Source organism: Octodon degus, unplaced genomic scaffold (assembly GCF_000260255.1).
Source record: "Octodon degus isolate 3935 unplaced genomic scaffold, OctDeg1.0 scaffold00203, whole genome shotgun sequence".
NCBI classification, from domain to species: Eukaryota; Metazoa; Chordata; class Mammalia; order Rodentia; family Octodontidae; genus Octodon; species Octodon degus.
The window spans coordinates 414,434-438,492 of record NW_004524779.1 but is presented as its reverse complement, the minus strand read 5'-3'; the positions used below and the strand labels follow the sequence as shown (position 1 = coordinate 438,492).

General features: G+C 38.2%; 1 protein-coding gene across 1 annotated transcript in view; it reads right to left on the bottom strand.

Moving 5' to 3' along the window:
• Dlg1 (discs large MAGUK scaffold protein 1) overlaps positions 1-22,923 on the bottom strand; it is a 234,933-nt gene extending 212,010 nt beyond the window's left edge. Inside the window, exons 1-4 of the mRNA XM_004644568.2 lie at positions 22,518-22,923; positions 21,983-22,034; positions 21,187-21,318; positions 8,433-8,599 (exon numbers count right to left, since the gene is read on the bottom strand). Coding sequence (XP_004644625.1) covers positions 8,433-8,599; positions 21,187-21,318; positions 21,983-22,001 — 318 coding nt within the window. The 5' untranslated portion in view covers positions 22,002-22,034; positions 22,518-22,923. The remainder of the gene's footprint in view (positions 1-8,432; positions 8,600-21,186; positions 21,319-21,982; positions 22,035-22,517) is intronic.
• Between the last annotated feature and the right edge of the window lie 1,136 nt (positions 22,924-24,059).

The following is a 24,059-nucleotide window of genomic DNA, read 5'->3' as shown; positions in this document are numbered from 1 at the left end:
CATTTGGTAATGGACCTAAGTTGCTGATAGTAGGTCAGCACAGTAAGCACTGTGGAAGAGGATCTGAACCTACAGGGGAGAGTATATGAACAACCTTGAGCCCTCCAGTGCTATAAGCCCTCTTTAACTTAAGTGCTGTATCCAAAAAAAGATCTCGTGGGAACTTTCTCACAGGGGCATACCTAAAGACTAGGGTAGCCACTTGAAGATCTTTGTATGACAACAGAAGAGATATCATTCCCAAATGAGCTGCAAATTTCAACAGATTCACAACTAAAATGAGGAAACAAGGCAATATGGTATCTCTAAAATATACAACACCCTGAAAGCTAGTATCACAGGTAATGAAGTTCATGAAATTGTAAAGAATTTTTAAAACTTATAATTAAAATGACAAATGAAATCAAGAGACTAATAGGCAGCTGAATTAATCAACGACTAAACTGATCAATGAGCTCAGAGAAGGTACAAACAAGCACTTGAATTAAGACATTGCAGGATATGAAAGGCCACTATAATGAAGTTTTTAATAGTAACCAAGCAGACAACCGGGAAATGAAAACTAAATATAAAACCAATAAATAACATACAAATAAATACAAAACTCATTTGGCAGTCTACCAGCAGACAAGACCAATCAGAAGAAGGCATATCAGGAAGACAGGGAGTGCTAGGTTATTCAGACAGGTTCAAAAAAGAAAGGAATACACAAAACTGAACAGACTATGCAAAAGTTCCCGGACAAACTTAAAAGAATAACTTCACTGGCTTAGAAGAAAGTATTTAAATACAGGGGAATGTCTCTTAAAAATCTATTCACTTCATAGGGGTGTGGTGGCATGCCTGTAATCCTAGCACTTGGGAAGCTGAAGCAAGAGAATCACCATAAATTCAAGGCTAGCCTGGGCTATATAGTGAGCTTAAGGCCAGCCTGTACTACATATGATCCTGTCTCAAAAAACAAAACAAATCTTCTCTAAAATAGATCATATTAGAACTTTCTATAAAATAGATCACATTTTAAGCTATCACCAAGTCTATAAATACAAAAAACTGAAGTAATCTCATCCATTCTATTAGGTAACAATGCAATGAAACTAGAAATCAACAGCAAAGAAATAAAAAAAAAAAACCAAACAAAACTATACAAACACACAGAGACTGAATAATATTTTCTTAACCAATCAAAAGGATTAATGAAGAAATCAGGAAAGAAATTTTAAAATTCCCAGAATCAAATATTATTAACAACATAATCTATCAGAATCCATGTAACACAATGAAAGCAGTTCTAACAGGAAAGTTTGCAGTAAATAACCTAATGATGCATCTCAAGGTCTCAGAAAAAGAAAAAAACAAACCAAAATGAATCTAAAACCAGTGAAATAAAGACCAGAGTGAAATGAAATTAAAACAAACATGTAAAAATGCAAGACTGATTCTTTGAAAAGATGAAAAAGCTCTTAGCCAAATGTACCAAAATAAAGGCCCACATTAATAAAATTAGATATTAAAAACATAAAAGTTCAAATGATACCACAAAAATCCAGAGGATCATCAAAAATTTTTTGAATTTCTATTCCAACAAATTAAGAGAATCTGAAAGAAACTGATAAAATTTTTAAGACACATAATGATGTACCTTGATTGATCAAAGGAGACACACAAAATCTAAACAGACCAATATGAACAGTAAGAATGAAACAGTAATAAAACTCATCCAAGTAGGAAAAGTCCTAGATCAGATGAATTTGGATTTATAGCTCAATTCTACCAGACCTTTAGAAAAGAACTAATGCTCCTCAACTTTTTTATCAAAGGAATACCAATGCTCCTCAAACTTTTTCACAGAAGATAAAGGGAAGGTATCCTCTCAAATCCACTTTATAAAGCCAGCATTACTCTGATACTGAAACCAGATAAAAACTCTACAAGAAAACTACAGACCAAAATCCTTGATGAACACAGATGCAAAACTGTAAGATCCTAACAGATTTTTTTTTTCTTTTCTTTTCTCTTTTTGGCGGAACTGGGGATTGAACTCAGGTCCTTGCGCTTGCAGGGAAGTGCTTATGATACTAACAGAATTTAACATCACATTAGAAGATCATATATTATAACCAATTGGGTTTTATCCTAGGGATTCAAGGATGGCTCTATATATGTAGATCAATAAAGGTAATACATCTCTGGGGCCCGTGAGATAGCTCAGCAGTCTGAAGCTCCTCCTGCTTAGGCAAGCTTAAGCAATTGCACAGGGACCACGGTTCAATCCCCAGCACCACATAATGTGCCAGCCCTGCCCCCAGGGTGGGCTGAGTCAACTACTAATAAATAAATATATACATACATAAATAAGTAAATAAGAATGTAATACATCTTATAAATAGAATTGAAGATAAAAATCACAGAATCAGTTGAGCATGGCTGCACATAATATACAATCCCATTACTGTGGGAGGCTGAGACAGGAGATTGGCAAATTCAATCTCCTGGGCAATTTAGTGACTTAGAAAAAAACCCTATTTCAAATTTTAAAATAAAATTTTACAAGGCTAGGGAAGGTATGAGTGTGAAGCCCTGGGTTCAATCCCTAGTACCAAATGCATAAATCATACGATCACCTCAAAAATGCTGAAAAAGCCTTTGACAAAAGCCAGCAGCCCTTCATGATAAAAACTCTAGTTTCTTTTTTAATTTTATTTATTAATTTATTTATTTATTGTATTTTTTAGGGAAGGGTCTTCAGGGTGTTCAGGTCTCACTACAAGATCAGATTTGTAGTGATTCTTCTGTTTACAGCCTCCCAAGTGCTGGGATTATAGGTGCATACCATCATGCCCAGTTTAATTGCTGTATCAGCGCGCCCTGGGGGTGGGGCGGCAGGCCTGGAGATCAACACCCAGGTTCCTATGCCTGCTGGCAAGCACTTTAATCAGCTGAGCTATTTGGCTGGCCCTAAAAACCCTATTTTCAAGGAGCACAAAAAAAATTTCCTCAAAATGGTAAGAGACATATGACAACCACACCCAATACTATATTAAATGGGGAGGGGAGATAGTAAATGAAAGTGATAACTACGAAGTCAGGAATGAGTCAAAGACAGGGTCACTGCTCTCCCCACTACTGTTTCATACAGTACTCAACACTTCAGACAGACCAATCACACATAAAAAAGAAAAGCAATGTCAATTAGAAAGGAAAAAAAAGCATATCCCAATTTGCAGGTTATGTGATTCTTCACATAGAAAACCCCCAAAAAGTCCACTAGATGTCTTCTGGATCTGATAAATTCAACAAAGTGGCAGGACATAAAATCAACACACAAAAATCAATCATGTTCCTGTATACTAATAATGAACCCAATGAGAAAGATATCAGAACACAATCTCATTCACAGTAGCTTCCAACAAATTAAATACTTTGGTGATTTTTTTTTTTTGCGGGGGGGGGGGAAGGGTATTTTAGGGAAGGATCTACAGGGTGTACAGGGCCTCACTACTAGATTGGACTCGTAGTGATCCGCCTGTTTACAGTCTCCCAAGAGCTGGGATTACAGGTGTGTGCAACCACACCCAGTCTCAATTGCCCACTCAGCACACCCTGGGGGCAGTGCCAGGACGGCAGGCCTGGGAACAAACCCCCGCCCCTGCACCTGCTTGCAGGTGCTTTTAATCCACTGAGCTATTTGGCCAGCCCTCAAACTGAATATTTATGAATCCACCTAATCAAGGAGATGAAAGATCTTTATATAATGAAAATCACACAACTCTTAAGAAAAAACTGAAGAAAACATAAATGGAAAAAGATTAGATGTTCCTGGACTGAGAGAATATTGTTACAATGCCCATACAACCAGAAGTGATCTACAGATCAATGCATTCCCCACTAAAATGCCAACAACACTCCTCACTGAACTAGAAAAAGCAATCCTGAATTCCATTTGGAATCAAAAAAGTCCTAGATAATAAAGGCAACTCTGAGCAAAAAGACCAACGCTGGAGTCAATACTATACCTGATTTCAAGCTATACTATAAAGCCACAGTAACAAAAACAATATGATACTGGCACAAAAATAGATGTATAAACCAATGGAATGGAACAGAAGATACAAAAACCCAAGCAATGAAAGCCAACTGACTCCTCAACACAGCCAAAAACATGCTAAAGAAGACAGTCTAATAAATGATGCAAGATGAACTGGATGGCCACATGCAGAAAATTAAAACTAAATCCCTATTTCTCATTGTCTTGGTTACTTTTCTTATTCCTGGAACAAAATACCTGGCACCCAAAGCTCCAAGAAGGAAAGGTTTATTTAGCTCAGTTTGCAGAGGCTTTGGTCCATAATCATCTAGCTCCAAGGCAGGGTGGCACATGGCAGAGGGGCAACAGTTCATGGCAACAGCCAGAACAGCAAAAGTAACCAAAGCAAAAAGGGAAAAGCATACCTCTAAAGATTTCTTCCCTTATACTGTATGCAGGCTGCCTGCCCTAGTGCAGATGTAGCACTCAAACCTTCCAACCCCAGCACTAGAAAATGAACCAGTCACAAACTCTAAATTTAGCTACCTCCTAAAATCCTGCCCTCCATGACCACATGAGGCTTTGGAAGGGACATCCAGACACAAACCATAACATTCAGCCTGTACTAAAAAAATCAAAACATATCTAGGACCTAGCCATACAAGTAAAACTAGAAACACTGAAACTGATGGAAGACAACACAGGGGAAATACTTTAAGCCATAATCACAGGCAGACTTCCTGAACAGGACTTCAAAAAGCACAGGAAATAATGTGAAGAATCAACAACCAAAACTATATTAAGTTAAAAATTTCCTGCACAGCAAAACAAAAAACAGAGTAAAGAGATACCTATTGAATGGGAGAAAATTTTTGCTAGCTACTCTTCCAATAGCAGATTAGCATCTATGTCAAGAACTGAGGGGCCGGCCAGATAGCTCAGAGGACTAAAGAGCTTGTTTAGGCAGATGCAGGGACCAGAGTTCCATCCCTGGTCTGCTGTGCTGGCCGGGCCCCCGGGCACACTGAGACATTGTTTGAGATTGGGCATAGTGGCACCCGCCTGTAAACCCAGCACATGGGAGGTTGAAAACAGGAGGATCACTATGAGTCCAATCTGTATAGTGAGACACTGTAGCCCTGTACTAAATACATTTAAAAAAAGAACTGAAAGAAGTTAATCTCCCTAAAATAATGTATCCAATAAAAAGTGACAAATGAACTAGATACTCTTTTTTTCCCTGTATTTAGGACATTGTCTACAGGTTTACAGGGTCACTATGTAGTTTGGATTCGTAGTGATTCTCTTGTTTCCAGCCTCCCAAGTTCTGGGATTACAGGCATGCGCCATCACTCCCAGTCTCAATTGCTGTCTCAGCATGCCCCATGGGTGGGGCTGGCACAGCATGCCGGGGAATCAAACCCAGGCTGCTGCGCTCTAAGTAGGCGCTTTTGTCTCCTGAGCTATTAGGCCAGCCCTTGAACTACATAGTTTTCAAAAGAAGTTCAAATGGCCAAAAAGTATATTTAAAAAATGTTCAAATCTCTAGCCATCAGAGAAATGCCAATTAAAACTAGACTCAGTAGTAAGCCCCAGTCAAAATAGCTATCATCAATACAAAAGGAATGTTGACAAAGATATGGGAAAAAAGGAACTTTAATAAAATATTTAAAAATAGAAATTAAATCTCCAAACATGTTCAATATAAACTTTTTGAGTCATTATAACTGTCATCCATCCATGTTTCAAACTACTTACATTTTCAGAATAATATGTCAAGAGAATTCCGTCCTCTCTGCTAAAACATTACTTCATAGTTAACTGATGGGAGCTCACTAACATTTGAAACATGTATTTTCCCTCTTTCTAAAAATCTAGGTCTTGATGGACAAATCTCATTACTTCCTTTAAAGTCTATCCAAGATTTCAAACATTACTTTAGGCTATTTCCATGTGCTAACCCCTAAAACATTTTTGATTGTATACCCTTCTCACATATTTTCCAAACTAGTAAGATCTGACATTTACCATCTAAAAGTCCTCATTCTTATATTCATTTGTCCTTTTATCATGTCCAGAAAATATCTTTTAGGAAGCGCAGAAACTATAGGTTCACATAGTACTCTAGGTAAAAGTGCTTCTTAATTTTATAGATGTTGAAATGTCCTACTATTAGGAAATGGCAGACAGCAAAGCTTTGTACATGCTAGGTAAGTGTTCTACCAATCAGATTACACCCCATGGCCCTCCAATATTGAAGAATTCCAATGTACTCTTGATCTTTCCCACTGAAACCTGTACTCATATCAACTTCAAGCCTTCAAAACTACCTACTTACTTTACCTTAATAAATTAGTTGAACAGAGCCAGCCATTATCCAATCTCCTATAAAAATAGGCAAATTAAGTGTAAGAATTCTATGCTTTATAATCACAGATCAATTACAAAAATAGTAATTAAAGATGTAAGTCACTGCTCTGGAAGTTTACTAGGTAAAAAAGTTTTTAAACCTAGGACTAAAAAGTAAATGTGAAATACAAATTGCGTAATTGTTTTAGTCCACTTTGTGCTACTGTAACAGAACACCCGAGACACAATAAAAAGAACAGAAATGTATTTTTCACAGTGCTTGAGACTGGGAAGTCTAAGACCTAGGTTGGCCATCACCCATCACTTGTCTTGTCTGGGTCTTCCTGCTTCATCCTCACTCAGCACAAGGCAGAGCTAAAGACTTCCTAAGATCCTTAATCTCATTAACAAGACAGATGGCCTAATCATCTCTTTAAGGCTCTCTACCTCTTAATACTATCACACTGGCAACACCTGAATTGTGGAGGTAAGCTACAAACTACAGCAATAACTGTAGACATATTTTAATTCCACTTGAAATAGGTCAGAGGAATAAACTATCACAAAAGCAGTAATATAGCAACTAAAGAAGGGAGGGGCACAAGCACCTGCCTGACAAGTGCAAAGTTCTGAGTTCAATCAATCCCTAGTACCAAAAAGGAAGGATGAAAATAAAAATTATCCAAGAGAAATAATTTTTTAAATGAAAGAAGAAAATAAGGATACATATATAACAGACTCTAATTGAAGATAAACATATAAAGTCATACTAGGATTCCTAAAGAGAAGTATTAACTAAGTATTAAGAGATCTGAAATCCAAAGAGAGATTTGCCCCAACTAACCAAGTAAGCTGAGCCAAGTCATTTTCCTAAGATCTCAGTTTTCTCATCTTTGAAATTAAAATAATCAAATGTGCTCTGAGTCACCCTGCTCTAGAATTCTCAAGTTATGTTACTGAGAAACAAACTATCAAAGTGCTATCTGCTTACTGTACACTCCCACTTTTCTTTATTACTCACCAAGCAGAAGCAAATTTAATTTTCGGACCCTGCCTAGTACTAACTAGAAGGGACTAGAATAAAACTGAGAGCTTTTCAAATGATTAATGTTTCTCAGGCAGAAAACAAAATGTTTCACATTACCATTATTCCATATCCAAATAACAACTGTACAGCACAGTTTTTTCTTAAAAAGAAAAAAAATACTATGTTACTGCATTTTAAAAAGTACAGTTTTACCTACAGAAAAATCTAAAATTCAATGGTGATCTCAAGATCTGTTGATCACTCTCTAGTAAGTTTTAATGCAATCTTTCAAGCCTATGAACAGAAAAGCCATGGGAAAACAGGCTCAGAACCACAAAACTACAGTCTATTTCTAGGAAAAGACAAAACCATCCTTTCAAGGTACAATTTCCATTTTACTTAGTACACAAATGGAGCCTTACTCAATCAATCATGCAAAGTAGATCTTAATAGCCTAAAACAAATACATCAGACATTATAATATCATAATACTGAATTAACAACAGCCAGGTGTGATAGCACACACTCATAATCCTAGCATTCATGAGGCTGAGGTACAAGAATCACCAAGAGTTTGGGCCAGGGCTACATAGTGAGTTAAAAGTTGGAACTACAGGGCTGGTGAGATGGCTCAGCGGTCTAAAGCACCTACTTATACTTAGAACAAGCTTAGCAAAGCACAGGGACCGCGGTTCAATCCCCCAGCACCACATGCCAGCCAGCCCCGCCCCCTGGTGGGCTGAGCTGGCCACACACACACACACATACACACACACATAAATAAATAAAATTCTAAAAAAAAAAAAAAAAGTTGGAACTACACAGCAAAATCCTGTCTCAAAAAGCTACAAAAACAACAAACAAAACAGAAGCAACAGATTATAAATTTCAAAAACATGTTTAACTTCATTTTCTATATTCCACTACAAGTAATCTCCACAAAATCCCCATTTTAATAAAATTTTAAAGCTCAGTAGCCCAAACAAATTTATCAGTGAAAAATAGTTTCACAAATTTTTAATATCTTACCTCTATACCAGGACTAAGGCTGCTTGGCAGTGTTTCTGAAGTCACAGTAGTGCTTGGAAGGCTAGAAATTTCCCAGGTATTCACAGGCTGAATTGGTTCAGACTGCTTTGAATGATCTATACATTTTGGATTATCCAGTAAGGTCACTTCATAAAATTCTTGAATATCTGGAGTCAAGAAAAGTAAAAACAAATTTTAAAGTATTTATATTTTTAGTTAAACTATGTAATATTAGAACAATCAAAAGCAAAATCTTTAATTAGAAAAGTTCAATTTTACAATGTACTTCAACAATGAACATTTCATTATGTTGCAATGCTATAAATCATAAGCATGTTACATTTCAAATGACATACTATGTTCAAATCCCTATGCCATTACTAATTAGCTACTAAACCTCTAATTAACTTGCCTCTTGTAAATTGCTGTAAGGACTGAACATAACACACTGCTTAATACAACAATACTTTTTTTTTGTTTCTGTATTTTAGGGAAGGGTTCTACAGGGTGTTCAGGGTCTCACTAGTAGATCAGACCCGTAGTGATCCACCTGTTTTACAGCCTCCCAAGAGCTGGGATTACAGGCACATACCACCACACCCAGTCTAAACTGCTTTCTCAGTGCACCCTGGGGGGCGGGGACAGCAAGGCAGGTCCAGGGATCTAACCCAGGCCGCTGCATCTGCTTGCAGGTGCTTTAATCAGCTGAGCTATTTGGCCAGCCCCAATACAGTAACACTTAACAAGTTCCTAACATATGGTAGCTAATATCATTATTATGAGTTGTGCAAATTCAATGTATTACCAAGGTTTAGTATCTTTACTAACTATATCCAGGCCACGAATGTAACCTTAAGTAGTATTAACTGCCTTTCTAACCAAAGTAAAACATTAGGAAATGTTAAAATCCAAAAAATAGGATTTTTGGTTATTTGTAAATCTGATTTTTTTTTTTTTTTTTGCAGAACCGGGGATTGAACTCAGGCCCTTGCGCTTGCCAGTCAAGTGCTTATTCTACTGAGCCATCTCCCCGGCCCCTAATCTGAATATTTTTAAAAAGTTATTTATTTTATAGTATTTTAGAAATCAAGACATGACAAAATCCTAAAACTATCAATTTATGTGTAACTAGCACAATCTTATTTATTTTAAATTTTTAGTTTATGTATTTGGTATAGGGTCTCACTATGCAGCCTGAAAGTGATCCTCCAGTTTGAGTTTTCCCAGCACTGAGATTACAGGCATGCACTGCCTTGCCTGGTTTTGATTGGTGGCTAGGCAGGCTCAGGGCAGGGGCAGGGGCAGGGGTACTGGGGATCAAAGGGTCCTTTCACTTGCCTAGCAGGCACTTAGACCACTGAGCTATCTCTTTGGCCCAGCACAGTCTAATTTAAAAGATCAAGTTATGTTGCTATCAACTGGAATATGAACTCTGTGTATCAGTATATTTATAACAGTTACTCTGCTCAGAAATACCGAGTGGTAATTACATAATGTTTAGATTCATCCTCTGAGTTCTTTATTCTACTGGTGTAATTTTGAATTGATTTTTTTATAAAGGGAAAAAATTATTTAAAGATGAGAATTATCATGAACAGAATCATGAGCAGTGATTACAAGTAACATTTAGATAGAATAACTTCTTGCTAAAACCACTTTGGGTATGAGTAACTTGTTCTGCTAGTGTTCAAGACAAGCAAGTTTTTCTAATAAACTTTAACTTCATAAATATGTGAGTCTTGCAATACAAATATGCTGAATGTCACACTTGAAAGGTTATGGGGGAGACCACTATCAGCAGAGAAGGAGAAAAAGGCAGAGGAGTCCCTCCCTTCAAACCACATTAGGGAGATCGGTAAAATGCAGGACATAGTGCAAAGTTTTGTAGAAAAGCACCCCCTAAGTTGTAGCAGTACAAGCACTAAATCTGTTTAACAATGCTGTATTCCATCTCCATGAAATCCTCAAGAATCAAAACCAAGTGTCACAGAATATGTTCCTTGTTAAAGCTGCACGACTATTTTGTTCCATCAATAGTCTAATAACCATCAAATTAATGGTTATTAGTCCAACCTAATAAGAGGTGAGACTAATACTGTGACAAAGTATTTCTACAAAATAATATAGGATTCAAAATACTTTTTACCATTTCTTGACTGGGGAGAACAGAATCCTTTAAGGTACCTACCTTAAAATTTTAATGATAGTTATCCCAATAGAAGTCAAAGAGAAGATAAAAACAAATGGTAGGGCTGGAAATATAGTTCAGTGGTGCACTGCTTGCCTAGTAAGCACAAGGTCCTGAGTCTAATGGGGGAGGGGGGACTAAAAACAAATGATAAAATGAACATGTCAAAGTCATGTAAACTTCAAGTTATTCGGGTGTGCAGCTAAATAAAAGTGTCTGCTAGTATTCATGAGGCCCTGGGTTCCATTTCCAGCACCACACCCAAATAAAATACCAAGAGACACTCACGTTATTACCAAAAAAGCTTTGTGAGTTTACTCTGAACATTTAAGGTATTCATTTACTAAATACTGGAGTATTTATTGGAGTACTAAATAACAGAGTGAGTAAGCTGTGGAAGAGGAACAGAGAAAGGGGTAAAATAAAGAATGCTAAATAGAAATACATATGTAAATGCAATATTTATTTCAGAAATATTATGTCTTCAATATTCCTGGGAAACCATTAATAAAACTTCAAAAAAAAAACCTGTATCATATAAACAGTTATTTAAAATGGTACAGGCCTACTAATATGGAAAGATGTCCACTGGATGAAGTAAAAACAGTTATACAAGACTGGGTGTGGTGGCATGTGCCTGTAATCCCAGCTCTAGGGAGGCTGAACACAGGCAGATCACTATGAGTCTGATCTACGTAGTAAGATCCTATAGACCCTGTAGATCCTGTAGTACAATACATACGCACAAAAAAAAAAAAAAAAAAAAAAAAAAAAATTACCCAGTTCAGAGAAGTCACAATATTGACATGTACATAAATTCAATTATAGTACCACACAAACAGCCAATTCTACCTGTCAGTCCATCCAAAAGTAAATTCCACAAAAATTTTTTAAAAATGAGGGGCGGGGAAATAGCTGAGTGGAATAAGTGCTTGCCTGGCAAATGCAAGGTCCTGAGTTCGATCCCTGGTACCACCAAAAAAAAAAAAAAAAAGAAAAAAACAAAAACAAAACAGAAGGGAGTTGAACACTATGGCACATAAATGTAATCCTAACTACTCAAGATACTTAGGAAAGAGGACAGTAAGTTTGAGGGCAACATAGACTGTGTCAAAAAGGGGGGGGGAGAGGAAGAAAGGGGAGACACATGCCTATAATCCCAGCGCTGAGGAGGCTGAAAATAGGAGAATCACTACAAGTCGGAGCTGTGTAGTAAGACCCTGTACCAAATAAATAAATTAAAAAAGAAAAAAAAAATATATGAGCCTACATAGATAAAATGACTTTGAAGAAATATTTATAGATCCATTTATAGCTCTATGACTCCAAGGTTCTAAGTAGAATTCAAACAACTTCAACACAAAACACTGCTTCAGACCTGTAGTAAGCAAATCTATTAGCAAATAAATAATTAAATAAAAATCACTGGGTGAAAGGGCCAGGGATATAACTCAGGGGCACGGTGCCTGCCTGGTAAACGTAAGGCCAAGTTTGAGTTCCGGTTAAAAGAAAAAAGAACCACGTAAAAAGACAATACAGGGCCAGCCAAATAGCTCAGCAGATTAAAGCACCTGCAAGCAGGTACAAGGGCTGGGGTTTCAATCCCCCGGGCCTGCCGTGCTGGCCCCACCCCCGGGGCACGCTGAGACAGCAACTGAGACTGGGAGTGGTGGCATGTGCCTGTAATCCCAGCTCTTAGGAAGCTGTAAACAGGTGGATCACTAGGAGTCCAATCTACTAGTGAGACCCTGAACACCCTGTAGACCCTTCCCTAAAAAATGAAAAAATATTTTTTTAAAAAGACAATACAATTCTCCTTTGAGTCCATAAAATTTTAGCCAACAGTTTACCCTGACATTTTCCTCATTCAAACTTGGTCATTAAAGTTATATGTTGCTAGGGGTGGGAGCACATACCTGTATTCCCAGCATGCAGGAGGCTGAAACAGGAGGACTGCTTTGAGTTCAAGGCCAGCCTGTACTACGAAGTGAGTTGAGGCCAGTCTGAACTACATAGCGAGACCCTGTCTCAAAAGACTAAAAAAAAACCCTCCAAAGTTATATGCCAAGCAAGGTGGCACATGCCTGTAATCCTAGCATATTGGAGGCTGAGGCAGAAGGACAGCCATGAATTTAAGGACAGCCTGGGTTACAAAGTGAGTTCAGGGCCAGCTTGAACTAAAGAGTGAGACCTCATCTCAAAAACAAACAAACAAAAAAAAAAGAGTTGGGGAGATAGCTCGGCAGCGTAAGTGCCTGCCTGACAAGCCCATGGTCCTGAGTTCAAACCTCTGTACCACATGCCATGCCAACACCAGAACCAGAAGTGGTGGCACATGCCTATAATCCCAGTACTAGGGAGGCTGAGGAGATCATTACGAGTCCAAACTGCCTAGTGAGACCCTTATCAAAAAAGGAAAAGTTATAACCCTCTTAGGTTAGCTACATATTAAATGTAACACTGGTTATAACAATTGGCAAAAAGAAACAAAACCACAAAGAAATGCTAACATATGACCAATATAGCTAGAAACCTTCATCTCTTCATCTCATTACTAAGTACACAAACTCCTCAAACTGTATAAATTCCACCAATATAAAGTTAACTCATCATTATAAACATTCTTTCAAGTGACCATTGTTTTAAAAGAGAAATCTTAAATATGCTTGTTATTAGTGTTGCTACATTTAAAATATTCAACTTTGAAAATAATGACAAGATTCTAATGATTGGGCAGAAGACAGCTCAGCAGCATAAGTGCCTGCCTGACATGCACAAGGTCCCAATTTGATCCCCTGACTGGAAAAAAAAAAAAAAAAAAAAAAAAAAAGATTCTAATGGTTGAAGAGGGCTCTGCCCTCAGATTAAATTTCTAGCTAATCAATTTAGTATCTGAAGGTCAATGGACAAGCCTGGCTATTTCTTAGTACCTGTCTTCTATAAAATAGTATGGTCAGGTGCGGTGGCATGACTGTAATCCCAGCACTCAGGAGGCTGAGGCAGAAGTGAGTTCAAAGCCAGCCTGAACCACATAGAGAAACTGTCTCCAAAAAAAAAGAAAGAAAAGAAAAAACAAAACAGGCTGACCACTTCATTTGGTGAATATACATTTCATAGAATTGTGGTGACTAAATGGGGTACCTGAAGTATTCAATAAATGTTACTACCTTGTAGATATACTTTCTTTTAAAATGTATTTAGTACAGGGTCTACAGGGTCTTACCACATAGATCAGACTCATAGTGATTCTCCTGCTTTTAGTCTCCCAAGTGCTGGAATTACAGGTACCTAGTCTCAATCACCATCTCAACATGCCCCAGGGGTGGGGCTGGTATGGCACTATACATACTTTAAAAAGAGTTATTCTTACATTAAAATGGCTATTGAATGAATAATATTTTTAAGTAGCCAAATCCATGGAAACAGAAATTAATATGATGGCTGGGGGAAGAAGTATTGTATAATGGACATAGAGTTGTGCATATTGTAAATGTTCTGAAAATCTGTTTAACAACAGAACATACTTTTTTTTTTTTTGTATTTAGTACAGGGTCTACAGGGTCTCACTACATAGATCGGACTCATAGTGATTCTCTTGTTTTCAGCTTCCCAAGTGCTGGGATTATAGGTGTACACCACCACGCCCTGGCCAGTGCCCTCTGCCTAAGCAGGCACTTTAGTCCACTGAGCTATCTGGCCAGCTCAACATAAACATATTTAACATTCGTGAATTATACAGTTCAAAATAGTACGGTAAAGGAGTCACACTTCTGAAGCCTAGTAACTCCAAATAAAGACTAGTAATATCTTTTTATCATATTTATAACACTAGTAAAACTACTGTTAATGAAGTAGCAATATAAAAATTCATAATGGATTTTATTTATTATCTACCTTAATTCTGAAATGTCTGTAGAACTAAAATAAAACACTCCATTAAAATAAGTTTGCAAGGAAACAATCAATAAAATAGAAAAGCAATCAAAAAATGGAAAGGCACCCTACTGAACAGAAAAAAAACAAACAAACCATAAGCCACAAATCTAATAAGGAATATGTACATCTTTATAAGATGTCTTATAAAGATAAGGAATCAAGAACAGAAAAACAGTACAATTTAAAAACGGGAAAAAGGCCAGTCCAATAGCTCAGCAGTTCGATCCCCGGGGCTGCTGTGCCAGCCCCACCCCTGGGGCGCACTGAGACAGCAACTGAGACTGGGTATGATAGCACGTACCTGTAATCCCAGCTCTTGGGAGGCTGTGAACAGATAGATCACTAAAAGTCTGATCTAGTAGTGAGATCCTGAACACCCTGTACACCCTTCCCTCAAATACAACAAATAAATAAATAAATAAATAAATAAATAAATATAAAAATAAAAATAGGCAAAGGAGCCTGGAGAGACAGATTAGTAGTCTAAGCGCCTGCCTGGCGCAAGGACCAGGTTTGACCCCAGGTACCACATGTGCCGGCCCCCTGAAACCAGGTGTGGTGGCACATGCCTGTAATCCCAATGCTGGGGAGGCTGAGACAGGAGGATCACTATGAGCCACATAGCGAGACCTTGTACCCCCCCAAAAAAAAAGGCAAAGGACTGAACAGCTATCTCTACTAAGAAGACATAAAAATGGTCAAAAGACCTATTAAAGGCACTCAACATCACTAATCATCAGAGAAATAAATGTAAAATAAAACATGATGAGATACCATCTAATACTTATAAAGATGTGCATTACCAAAGACAAGAGATAAAAAGGGAATCCTAGTTCACTGTTGGCAGAGAATTAGTTTGATACAGCCATATGGAAAACAGCATAGGGGTTCCTAAAGAAATTATAACTAAAACTACATTGCAACCCAACAATCTTGCTTCTAGGTACAGGTGTACACAAAGGAGACAAAATCCTATCTTGGTAAAGACTGTTCACTGGAGCATTATTCACAACAGTACAGAAACAGAAATAACCTAAATGTTGATCAACAAACTAATGGGTTAGAAAGACACAGTACATATACACATATAGACCCACAAACGCACATATACATACTATTCAGCGTTAAAATAAGATCTGTTTTAGAGGGATTTGTTCTAATAGTGTTTGTAAATAGGATATCATGTCTGCATCTTGAACAGCAACTAACCACTAGGAAGAAAGTACACAATGTGTTAATTATTGAAACAGTCCTACCAATTTGATTTGAAACTGTCTCACTGCTATTTGTTTCTCAATAAAATTATGGGAAAAAAAAAAAAGAAAAAAAACAGTAAGATCTATTTGCCACAACAGGGATGGACCTACAGGACATTATGCTCAATAAAATAAACCAGACAAAGAAAAATACACAGACTATTTAAGGAAAAAAAAAGATAATGTTTCATTCACAAAGGCAATTAAACAGTGAGGGAGTCAGAGAAAATGGTGAGATAGTCAAAGGATACAAAATAGCAGATACACAAAATGAAAACGTAAATTTCTAATGAAATTTCTATCTTATCATGACAACTAAAATTAATAGTTGTATAGTTTTAAGAATTTTTGTTAGATTTTTAGTTGTTTGCCACAAAAGTACGTAAAATATTTAAAAATGTGAGATGATAGACGTTAATTCACTTTACTGTAGTAAACATGTTCCCATGTATTCCACAATATCCTATAAATCTCATGTATATACATCAGATTTTATTTTTAAAGATCATTTTTTAAAAAGCTTGGTAATTTTTTAAAATTTTATTTTATTTTATTGAGAAACAAATATCAATGAGACAGTTTCAAAGGTGATTAATAGGACAGTTTCAATAATTAATACCTTGTACACTGTTATCTTCTTAGTGGTTATCCATAGTACAAGCAGACAGGATATCCTGTCCAAATACTATTAGTACAAATCTTTCTTCTCATTGAATTAAGCGAGAGTAGCTGTATATCTATCCTAACTATTCTGTATATACAAATACAAAATGGTCTTTCCTTTGTATCCCCTTTTTTTTGTTTAGTCCTGTCAGAGATGGGTATTCTATTGGCATCTAAATACTTTAGGTACTTGAATTCAGCCAAACAATCCAACACAGTCCAGCAGTCCACAACAGTAGTGGGTTGACTGCAGAAGTTGTTGACTTGAGCCTTTTATAGCTCAGCATATTAATATGGCTTTACTTTCTATCCCTCATTTTTATACTTTTCTGCTGGACGGTTAAGACCAAGATAAAGCAAGACCTGTAAACAAGAAATGTAACTTCTGTATCTGATAAGGTCAGTCAAGTACCCTCAGGATTTATCCTGCAACCCTGTACCTCACTTTGTAGATCCTTTGTCGGTGTCAGCCATGTGGATGAGTCACGGCCATTGCTTGACCAATTTGCTCTCTGTGAAAGCCTAAGAGAATGTTTTCTCTCCATGTGACTCTCCTTAGGCACAATATACATCATCAATAAGCTTGATAATTTGTTGCAGATAAAATACGTAAATCATATGACTCTTAAAGGGCAGGACTGACAGTTCAGCAGACTAAAGTGCCTGCTTAGGCAGAGTGCAGCGGCCAGGGTTCGATCCTCAGCCTGCCATGCTGGCCCCACCCCTGGGGCACACTGAGACAGTGATGGAGACTGGGTGCAGTGGTTGATGCCTATAATCCCAGTACATGGGAGGCTGTAAACAGTAGAATCACTGTGAGTCTAATCTACATAGTGAGACCCTGAATACCCTGTAGACCCTGCCCTAAATACAGGAAAAAAAAAATCATATGACTCCGTATTCCACCCTCTAAAGCCACCGTGATCTTAAGCCCAGAATCATGGTCACGAGAAGAGTAGATGTATTTCCCTGATTCCCACAAGAAATAACTGCAGGGATCTAGAGTAGTATAAAATCTCTAAGGAATACCGGTCATCTGGGAATCTAGACACCTTAGAATCAGGAAAGATCTGAAATCACTATGGACCTGAACATCTGGGCTCAAATGTAATAAAAACCAGGGACAGTATACTTTACTTAAACAATTTTCAAAATATAAATACAAAATCAAATACATTAAGTCCTCAAATTGCTCCTATGTCTGAGAGTGAAATTAAGTAGGAGTTACCTTCCATATACGAAAATAATAACCAGGTATATTTGAGGAATAAATGTTAAATGTGCAGCTCATGGATTTTTCTTAAGGCACTGCTTTACACATTTAACTCTAAAAAAATAAATAATAAATAAATAGATAAACATTTAACTCTGATAAGACTAAAAAGTGAATAAAAACTTTACTACTTTCAAAAATTTTTAAACCTTCTGGTCATCATCCAAGGTAACTACCAAGCATTAGAGATACAACAATGATTTCTGTAATTCATTAAATTTAGAACAATATCAATTATAAATTGAACCATTATTTTGTTTTTAATGCAAAAACCAATTAAAATGATATATACCATGCATGCCAGAGATATTAAAATATTTAAAAATTGGTTTCAGAGAACAGATGCAATACAGTATGTACATGCTTGAGTCTCTAATAACTCCAAAATACCAGAAACCTAACCTATATGTCAACTAGAGAATGCAGTAATATTTCTTTAATACCAAAATCCCTAAAGCCCTAGCCAAAAATGAAAAGTCAATACAAACTACCAGTTCAAAGAATCAATAAATAACCAATGTTAACAAAAGTACAAAGATACTCATGCCAAATTAACTAGACAAATCACTATAGACTAAGCAATGACAAACCCCTGTAATCCCAGTACTCCATAAGGCTGAGGTAGGAGGACTGCCACAAGTCCAAGGCCAGCCCAGTTACACAGTGAGTTCAAGGCTAGTTTGAGTTACTGAGACCCTATCTCCAAAAAAATGAAAAAAACAACCTAAACACCAAATAACTTTCTAAATAATTCATGTGGTCAGGACCTATGTATCCTTTTAATCCCACAACACACAGGCACTACCTCAGACCACTCAGTGCCACCTACTAAAGGAAAATTACAGCTAATCCTGTGTAGTATATGCTATGGACTCAGTGAACTAATTTTTAATTTAGGGCAACTTACAGATTTAAAATAACACGACAGGGGCTGGTGAGATGGCTCAGTGGTCTAAAGCACCTACTTGGAACAAGCTTGGTAGGGCACAGGGACTGCAGTTCGATCCCCCAGCACCACATGCCAGCCAGCCCCGCCCCCTGGTGGGCTGAGCTGGCCACACACACACACACACACACACACATACATAAATAAATGTAAAAAAATAAAAATAAAGCTTTACTTTAAAATTAAAAAAAATAAATAAATAAAATAAAATAACACGACACTTTCAAAAACAATGGCAAAGTGTAACGCAAAAAGAAAGAACATCATATGGGCCTAAAACTTTTCAGAGAAGCAAACAAAAGAGAACACATTTATCAATTCAGTAGTATTGAATTGATACAATTAATTCAATTATGGTATGAAAAGACAAATACCTCTTCTAAATTTATCTATTTCAAAATTCCTAAACCATATTACTTTTCTTAAACAAAAATCAGACACCACATCCTATAAAACATTAAAATACAAGCAAACATAAGTATGAAGGATAAATTTTTAATCACCAAAATTATTCAGGAAGATCCACAAATATAAACTTAATTAGAAAACTTCCAAAATCCAATTCTGCATTGAGAATAAACACTCAAAATAGGAAATGTATAATACATAAGAAGTACCCACAAACACAGCAAGTCCATCTCCAATCTAAGGGAAAATAGAAGGATAAATCAGTTACCTCACTAACCACTGAATTTTCTTAAGACAAGGCCATCCCACATAGAAAGACTGCAGTCTAAGTAAGTATATATATAAACAAGGAGCGACAAGTCATGTTGAAAAGTGATACCACTGAGTAAAAAATTTAATGTTGATCTAGAAAACCAAGTAACTAAAAAAGTAGCTTTCTTTCATTTTGCTGTTTTTTTCCAAAGGGTCCAATTTAATTACCTACTTGGACCTTAAGTCTCAGCTATCAAGAAAAGGTACATTAATAATATAAACATAAATGGCAAAATGTTTAAAATATTTGGAGATGGATGATGGGTATAAGGTAGTTCAATATATTGTGTTCTCTATTCTTAATGTACGCTTTGCATCTTAAACTATAATGTTAAGTGAAAGAAATTAGACACACAAGCTTAAATACTGGATGGTTTCCCTTATATGAAGGAACTCAGACTATAAATAAAGGGCAAAATAAAAGATAATAGGAAGTAGTGAGATAGAACTATTGCAGATGGGAATGGGATCAAGAACAGTGGGACAGGCGAGGAGGAAAGGGGATGAAACAATTCAGATGTGTTATATATATGCATTAATTCCACTCAAGGAACGTGAACATTATGTAGTGTAAACATATACTAATAAAAATATTTTAAAGTCCATTATTAATGTTAGGTTTAAAGTTTTTGCAGTGTAGCAAGCAGTCTTAAAAATCTTTAATTCTAAAATAAATTCAGCAGAAAGCATTAATTTATCAGTAAATTACTTGAGAAGATACAATAACTTTAAAGTAGTCTTTGAATCACACTAATTACTCTTAACCATAGACACAAGGCACAGCTGCTTGGAAGTTACTAAGGAAATAAAGCAATGAACAATATATTTTTGTTTTTAAAAGATATATTATCAATGATTATTTAAACTTTCTTTCTTAAAATTGGAGGGAACATTTTCTAGTTCAGTAGTCTGCAAACTTTTCCAGGCACCTGGAGAAAAGGACCAGTGACAAACCACTTGTTTCAAGAATCAGGATTTGTATTAAATATATATATATACTTAAAATTATACCTGTCTTTAAAAGTCTTCACAATCCATTGTTTCATTTCACTATTTACATTCTAAAGGTAAAACAATGACCTAAAAATACTAAATGACTTGTATAATACTATTCAATTAGTGGCATCATCTAGAATTGAATTCAGCACTACTGACATCAAATTCTCTCTTACAGCAACACTCCACCTTTAATTTAAGTTACAGTTAAGAATACACTGCTTCAACTTTCTTATGTGTAAAATAAGTTTATTAGACAAGATCATCTGATAATTTTCTGAGCCTGAAATTCTGACTTTATAAATGGCAAATATAGCAGAGGTCCACCCACAAGGAGTGAATAAATGTTCTTAAACATAGAGGAGCCTTGTAGACACTTTCAAGGACTCTAAAGAAATATAAGTCAACCACAAAAATAAGCTGACACTAAGTCAATCATCTTTGGGTCCTGAAACATTTCTACAACTTCTTCATCTTTTAACAGTAAGTCTAGCATACTAAGAACAGTAATTCTGGGATATTAAACAGTATTCTTAAAGACAACTAAAATCATCACACTGAAAGGTTTGGTTTTTGGTTTTCTGATATTTTAGAAAGCATACAGAACTATAATAAACACACAATTCATTGAAGATGTTCAAGTTACTGTATACCTCATAGAGAACCCAGCACATCCTTAAGATTAAAATAACTAAATTAAAAAAAAAATAACTAAATTCAGACAAGCATTACACCTACCCAACACAACAAACCATATATAAAGTTTTAATTCTCACCTATTAAAGCCTGAAAGAGGTTGCTCTGAAATATGTTAATAACTCGTTCTATGGAACTTCTGAGCTGTCTGTCTTCAGTTTGGCTTAGTTTAGAACGATACTCTTCCAAAAGATGCAAAGCTCTCTGGGTATCTGAGAAGAAAAGAAGACTTTAGTGAGAAGTGTGTATATTGTATGTTTCTCCAAATGACTCTATAGGACATCTTAACAGTTCCCAAGTCCTCCAGGTTAACTGCTATCACTTTGGTCACTACCCATATTCCCTAGAAGGACCAAGAAAAACTGAAAAATATAGTAAAAAAAGGAGGCAGGTAAGTTTGTAATAAATGTGGGCTGGTAATTTACAACAGTAAAAAAAAAAATTTTTTTTTTTTTGGATCAGTGTATTAGCAATCTATTTTCAGATTATCTGGTAGTCAAAACCAAATTATCTGCAATATGTCATAATCCAACATGAGTTCTTAGTACTCCAGCTGCTGACAAATGTTTAGTGAGAATGACAAAGTGAAATACTAATACATCACTTCAGTTTTTAAAACGACATGGGAGAGGAGACCATTCTCTTATCACTGGAGAGGGGTCATCATGAAAACACACACTTGGATAGTTCCTTTTTTTCAAGCGCTGAAGCTCAGATGTCCTAAACAGAAAAGGTAGGACCTGGCCATCTCATCGAAGTTTCACAAACATTAAAAAAAAAAAAAAAAAAAAAAAAAAAAACAAAACACCAATCACAAAACTGACATACGATGGAAAAGAAAGCAACATTCACGTGAGTTCAGAAATAAATTTTCACCTTGCTTCCGGACCGGCATTTTTCTCCAGAAATCAGGAAGAGGTTCACACACCTTTAAATACACAAACAGAAAAGGAAAGAACTAAAGAATCAAATCGCGACTAAAGTACGACCTCTCCTACATCTCCAATCAGGAAACTCACAGCCCTAGTTGAAAAACCCACCTTTTAAAGTTTTCCTAAGTGAGAAGAAGAGCCTCAAAGCCCAGCAGTGTCAAACACAAAAAGCTGCTTCCTAGAAGTGAGCAGCCCAGCCGCTCAGGAGCAGGCACTAGTCCGCTTCCAAATTCTCCTCTGAAGCTTCCCCCTCCCCAAAGAACACCAGGAGCCTGGGAGAGACCGAGACCACCCCCACCCCCACCCCGCCACACCAGTCTTAGTACCCTGTCTCGGTCTTCCCACCTGCTTTGAGTGGTGGGTGGATGACAGGCGCCCCGGCCCCGTCCCTGTCCCTGCAAGCAGAGCGCTCAAGAAGGGTGGCAGCAGCGCGGGTCCCCCGGCCCGCCCCACCCTGCCCGCTCGCTCCCTTCGCTTGCCTTGCTCCTCGCCCTCCTCCTCCGGGCCACTCCGAGGGGGACCGGACAGGACCGCGGCCGCTCTCCGCGACGCCCTCGCGCCCCGCATGCACACCTCCGCCGGCCCCCACACCTGCGGCGCGGCCACAAAGTTCCCGCGGGCGGCGGGAGCGGGCGCAGGGGTGCGCTTCGACCGGACACTGAGCGGCTTTCCAGTCCGGCCCGGCTCCACGTACCCCCGCCCCGCCCCGGGCCGAGCAGCGCCGTCGACGGGTGAAGGGACGGGGGAGGAGCTCCTCGCGCCGGCCGCACCCCCGCTGCCTTTTCCTCCTCCTCAGCTGCCGCCGCGGTCTCCTCGGTCACCACGGCCCGCAGCCCCACTCGCCCTCTGGCCTCCGGGCCGCCCCACCCCCCGGAACCTCGCCTCCTTCCGCACCCCTAGCAGCTCTCCCCCCAAACTTTCCGCCAAGATGGCGTCCCCGGAGCTGGCCTGCCGCGCGCCCACGTGACCGCCCTCCCCGCTCTCTCAGCCAATGGGAAGTGAGGAGGCGGCTCGCGCCGAGCCCGGGGCTGTTGGAGCTACTACCCGAGGTTTGCGAAGGGGAGGAAGCGCGGGAGGGGGCTGCGGAGCGGGCGGGGGTACCCCGATAGTCTCTGGCCAGGAGTACCTCTTGTAAAGCGGCAGGCACTGAAGCGGCGCTGAGGAGCAGGCAGCTGGCACGCCGACTCTACAGGTGGTCAGGGGTTGTTCTGGGACAGCCTGCTTTTGCCGCGCGCTAGCCCACCGCCCATCGGGCTGACCCGCGGGTCTGAGCTAGTGGTGATGCGGAACACCGAAGAGTGTAAAGAGGCGCGATCGCTCATACTAGATCCCGAACGCCCCTAACTCCCACCGACCGCGTGCTGTTTCCAACTCCAAAGCAGGGAGAGCACTTGGCGCCCCCGGGGAGGTTCCCCAGTGGAGAAAGCGGACTTGGGGTTCTCACCGAGCCACCCAAGTCAGGGGCCAGGAGGGCGAGGAGCTCGGGAAGAGGGTTGTCCACATTGTCTTCCACTTGACTGCTTTTTTAAAAGTTACTGTTTGCCTTTTAGTAAAAGGTGTAAGAGGTTGCATGAAAGGACAATAAATGGGAAGACTAATTGATTTTTGAAAGATTTGAGGGTTTCAGTAGAAAATTTTAAGATCTAAATTACTAATTACAAGTATGCATGCGTTTAAGGATGGAGAGAGAACGTTCATTCATTTATTCATTAGCGTTTGCATTCATTCCATCACACTAGTGACCCCTATCAGCCATCCTCTTCTGTATTACCCAAGTTCTCTCTTAAGAGCTCACCTGTAGCTATCTCCAGAGCTAAGCTCAGAGGGGTGGGTAGGGACTGCTCCAGGGACAAGCATCCAAGGTTGTAGAAGGCTGTCTCTGCAAGCTCTCTAGGGTCTTCGAGGTACTTCTAAGTAATAAGGACCTCCCTTTCCTGCTAAGATCCACGAGAAAAATTTGTCCAAGGTCATCTGGAGTTAGTAATTGAAACTGATTCTTATCAACCTATAGCCTTTCACTG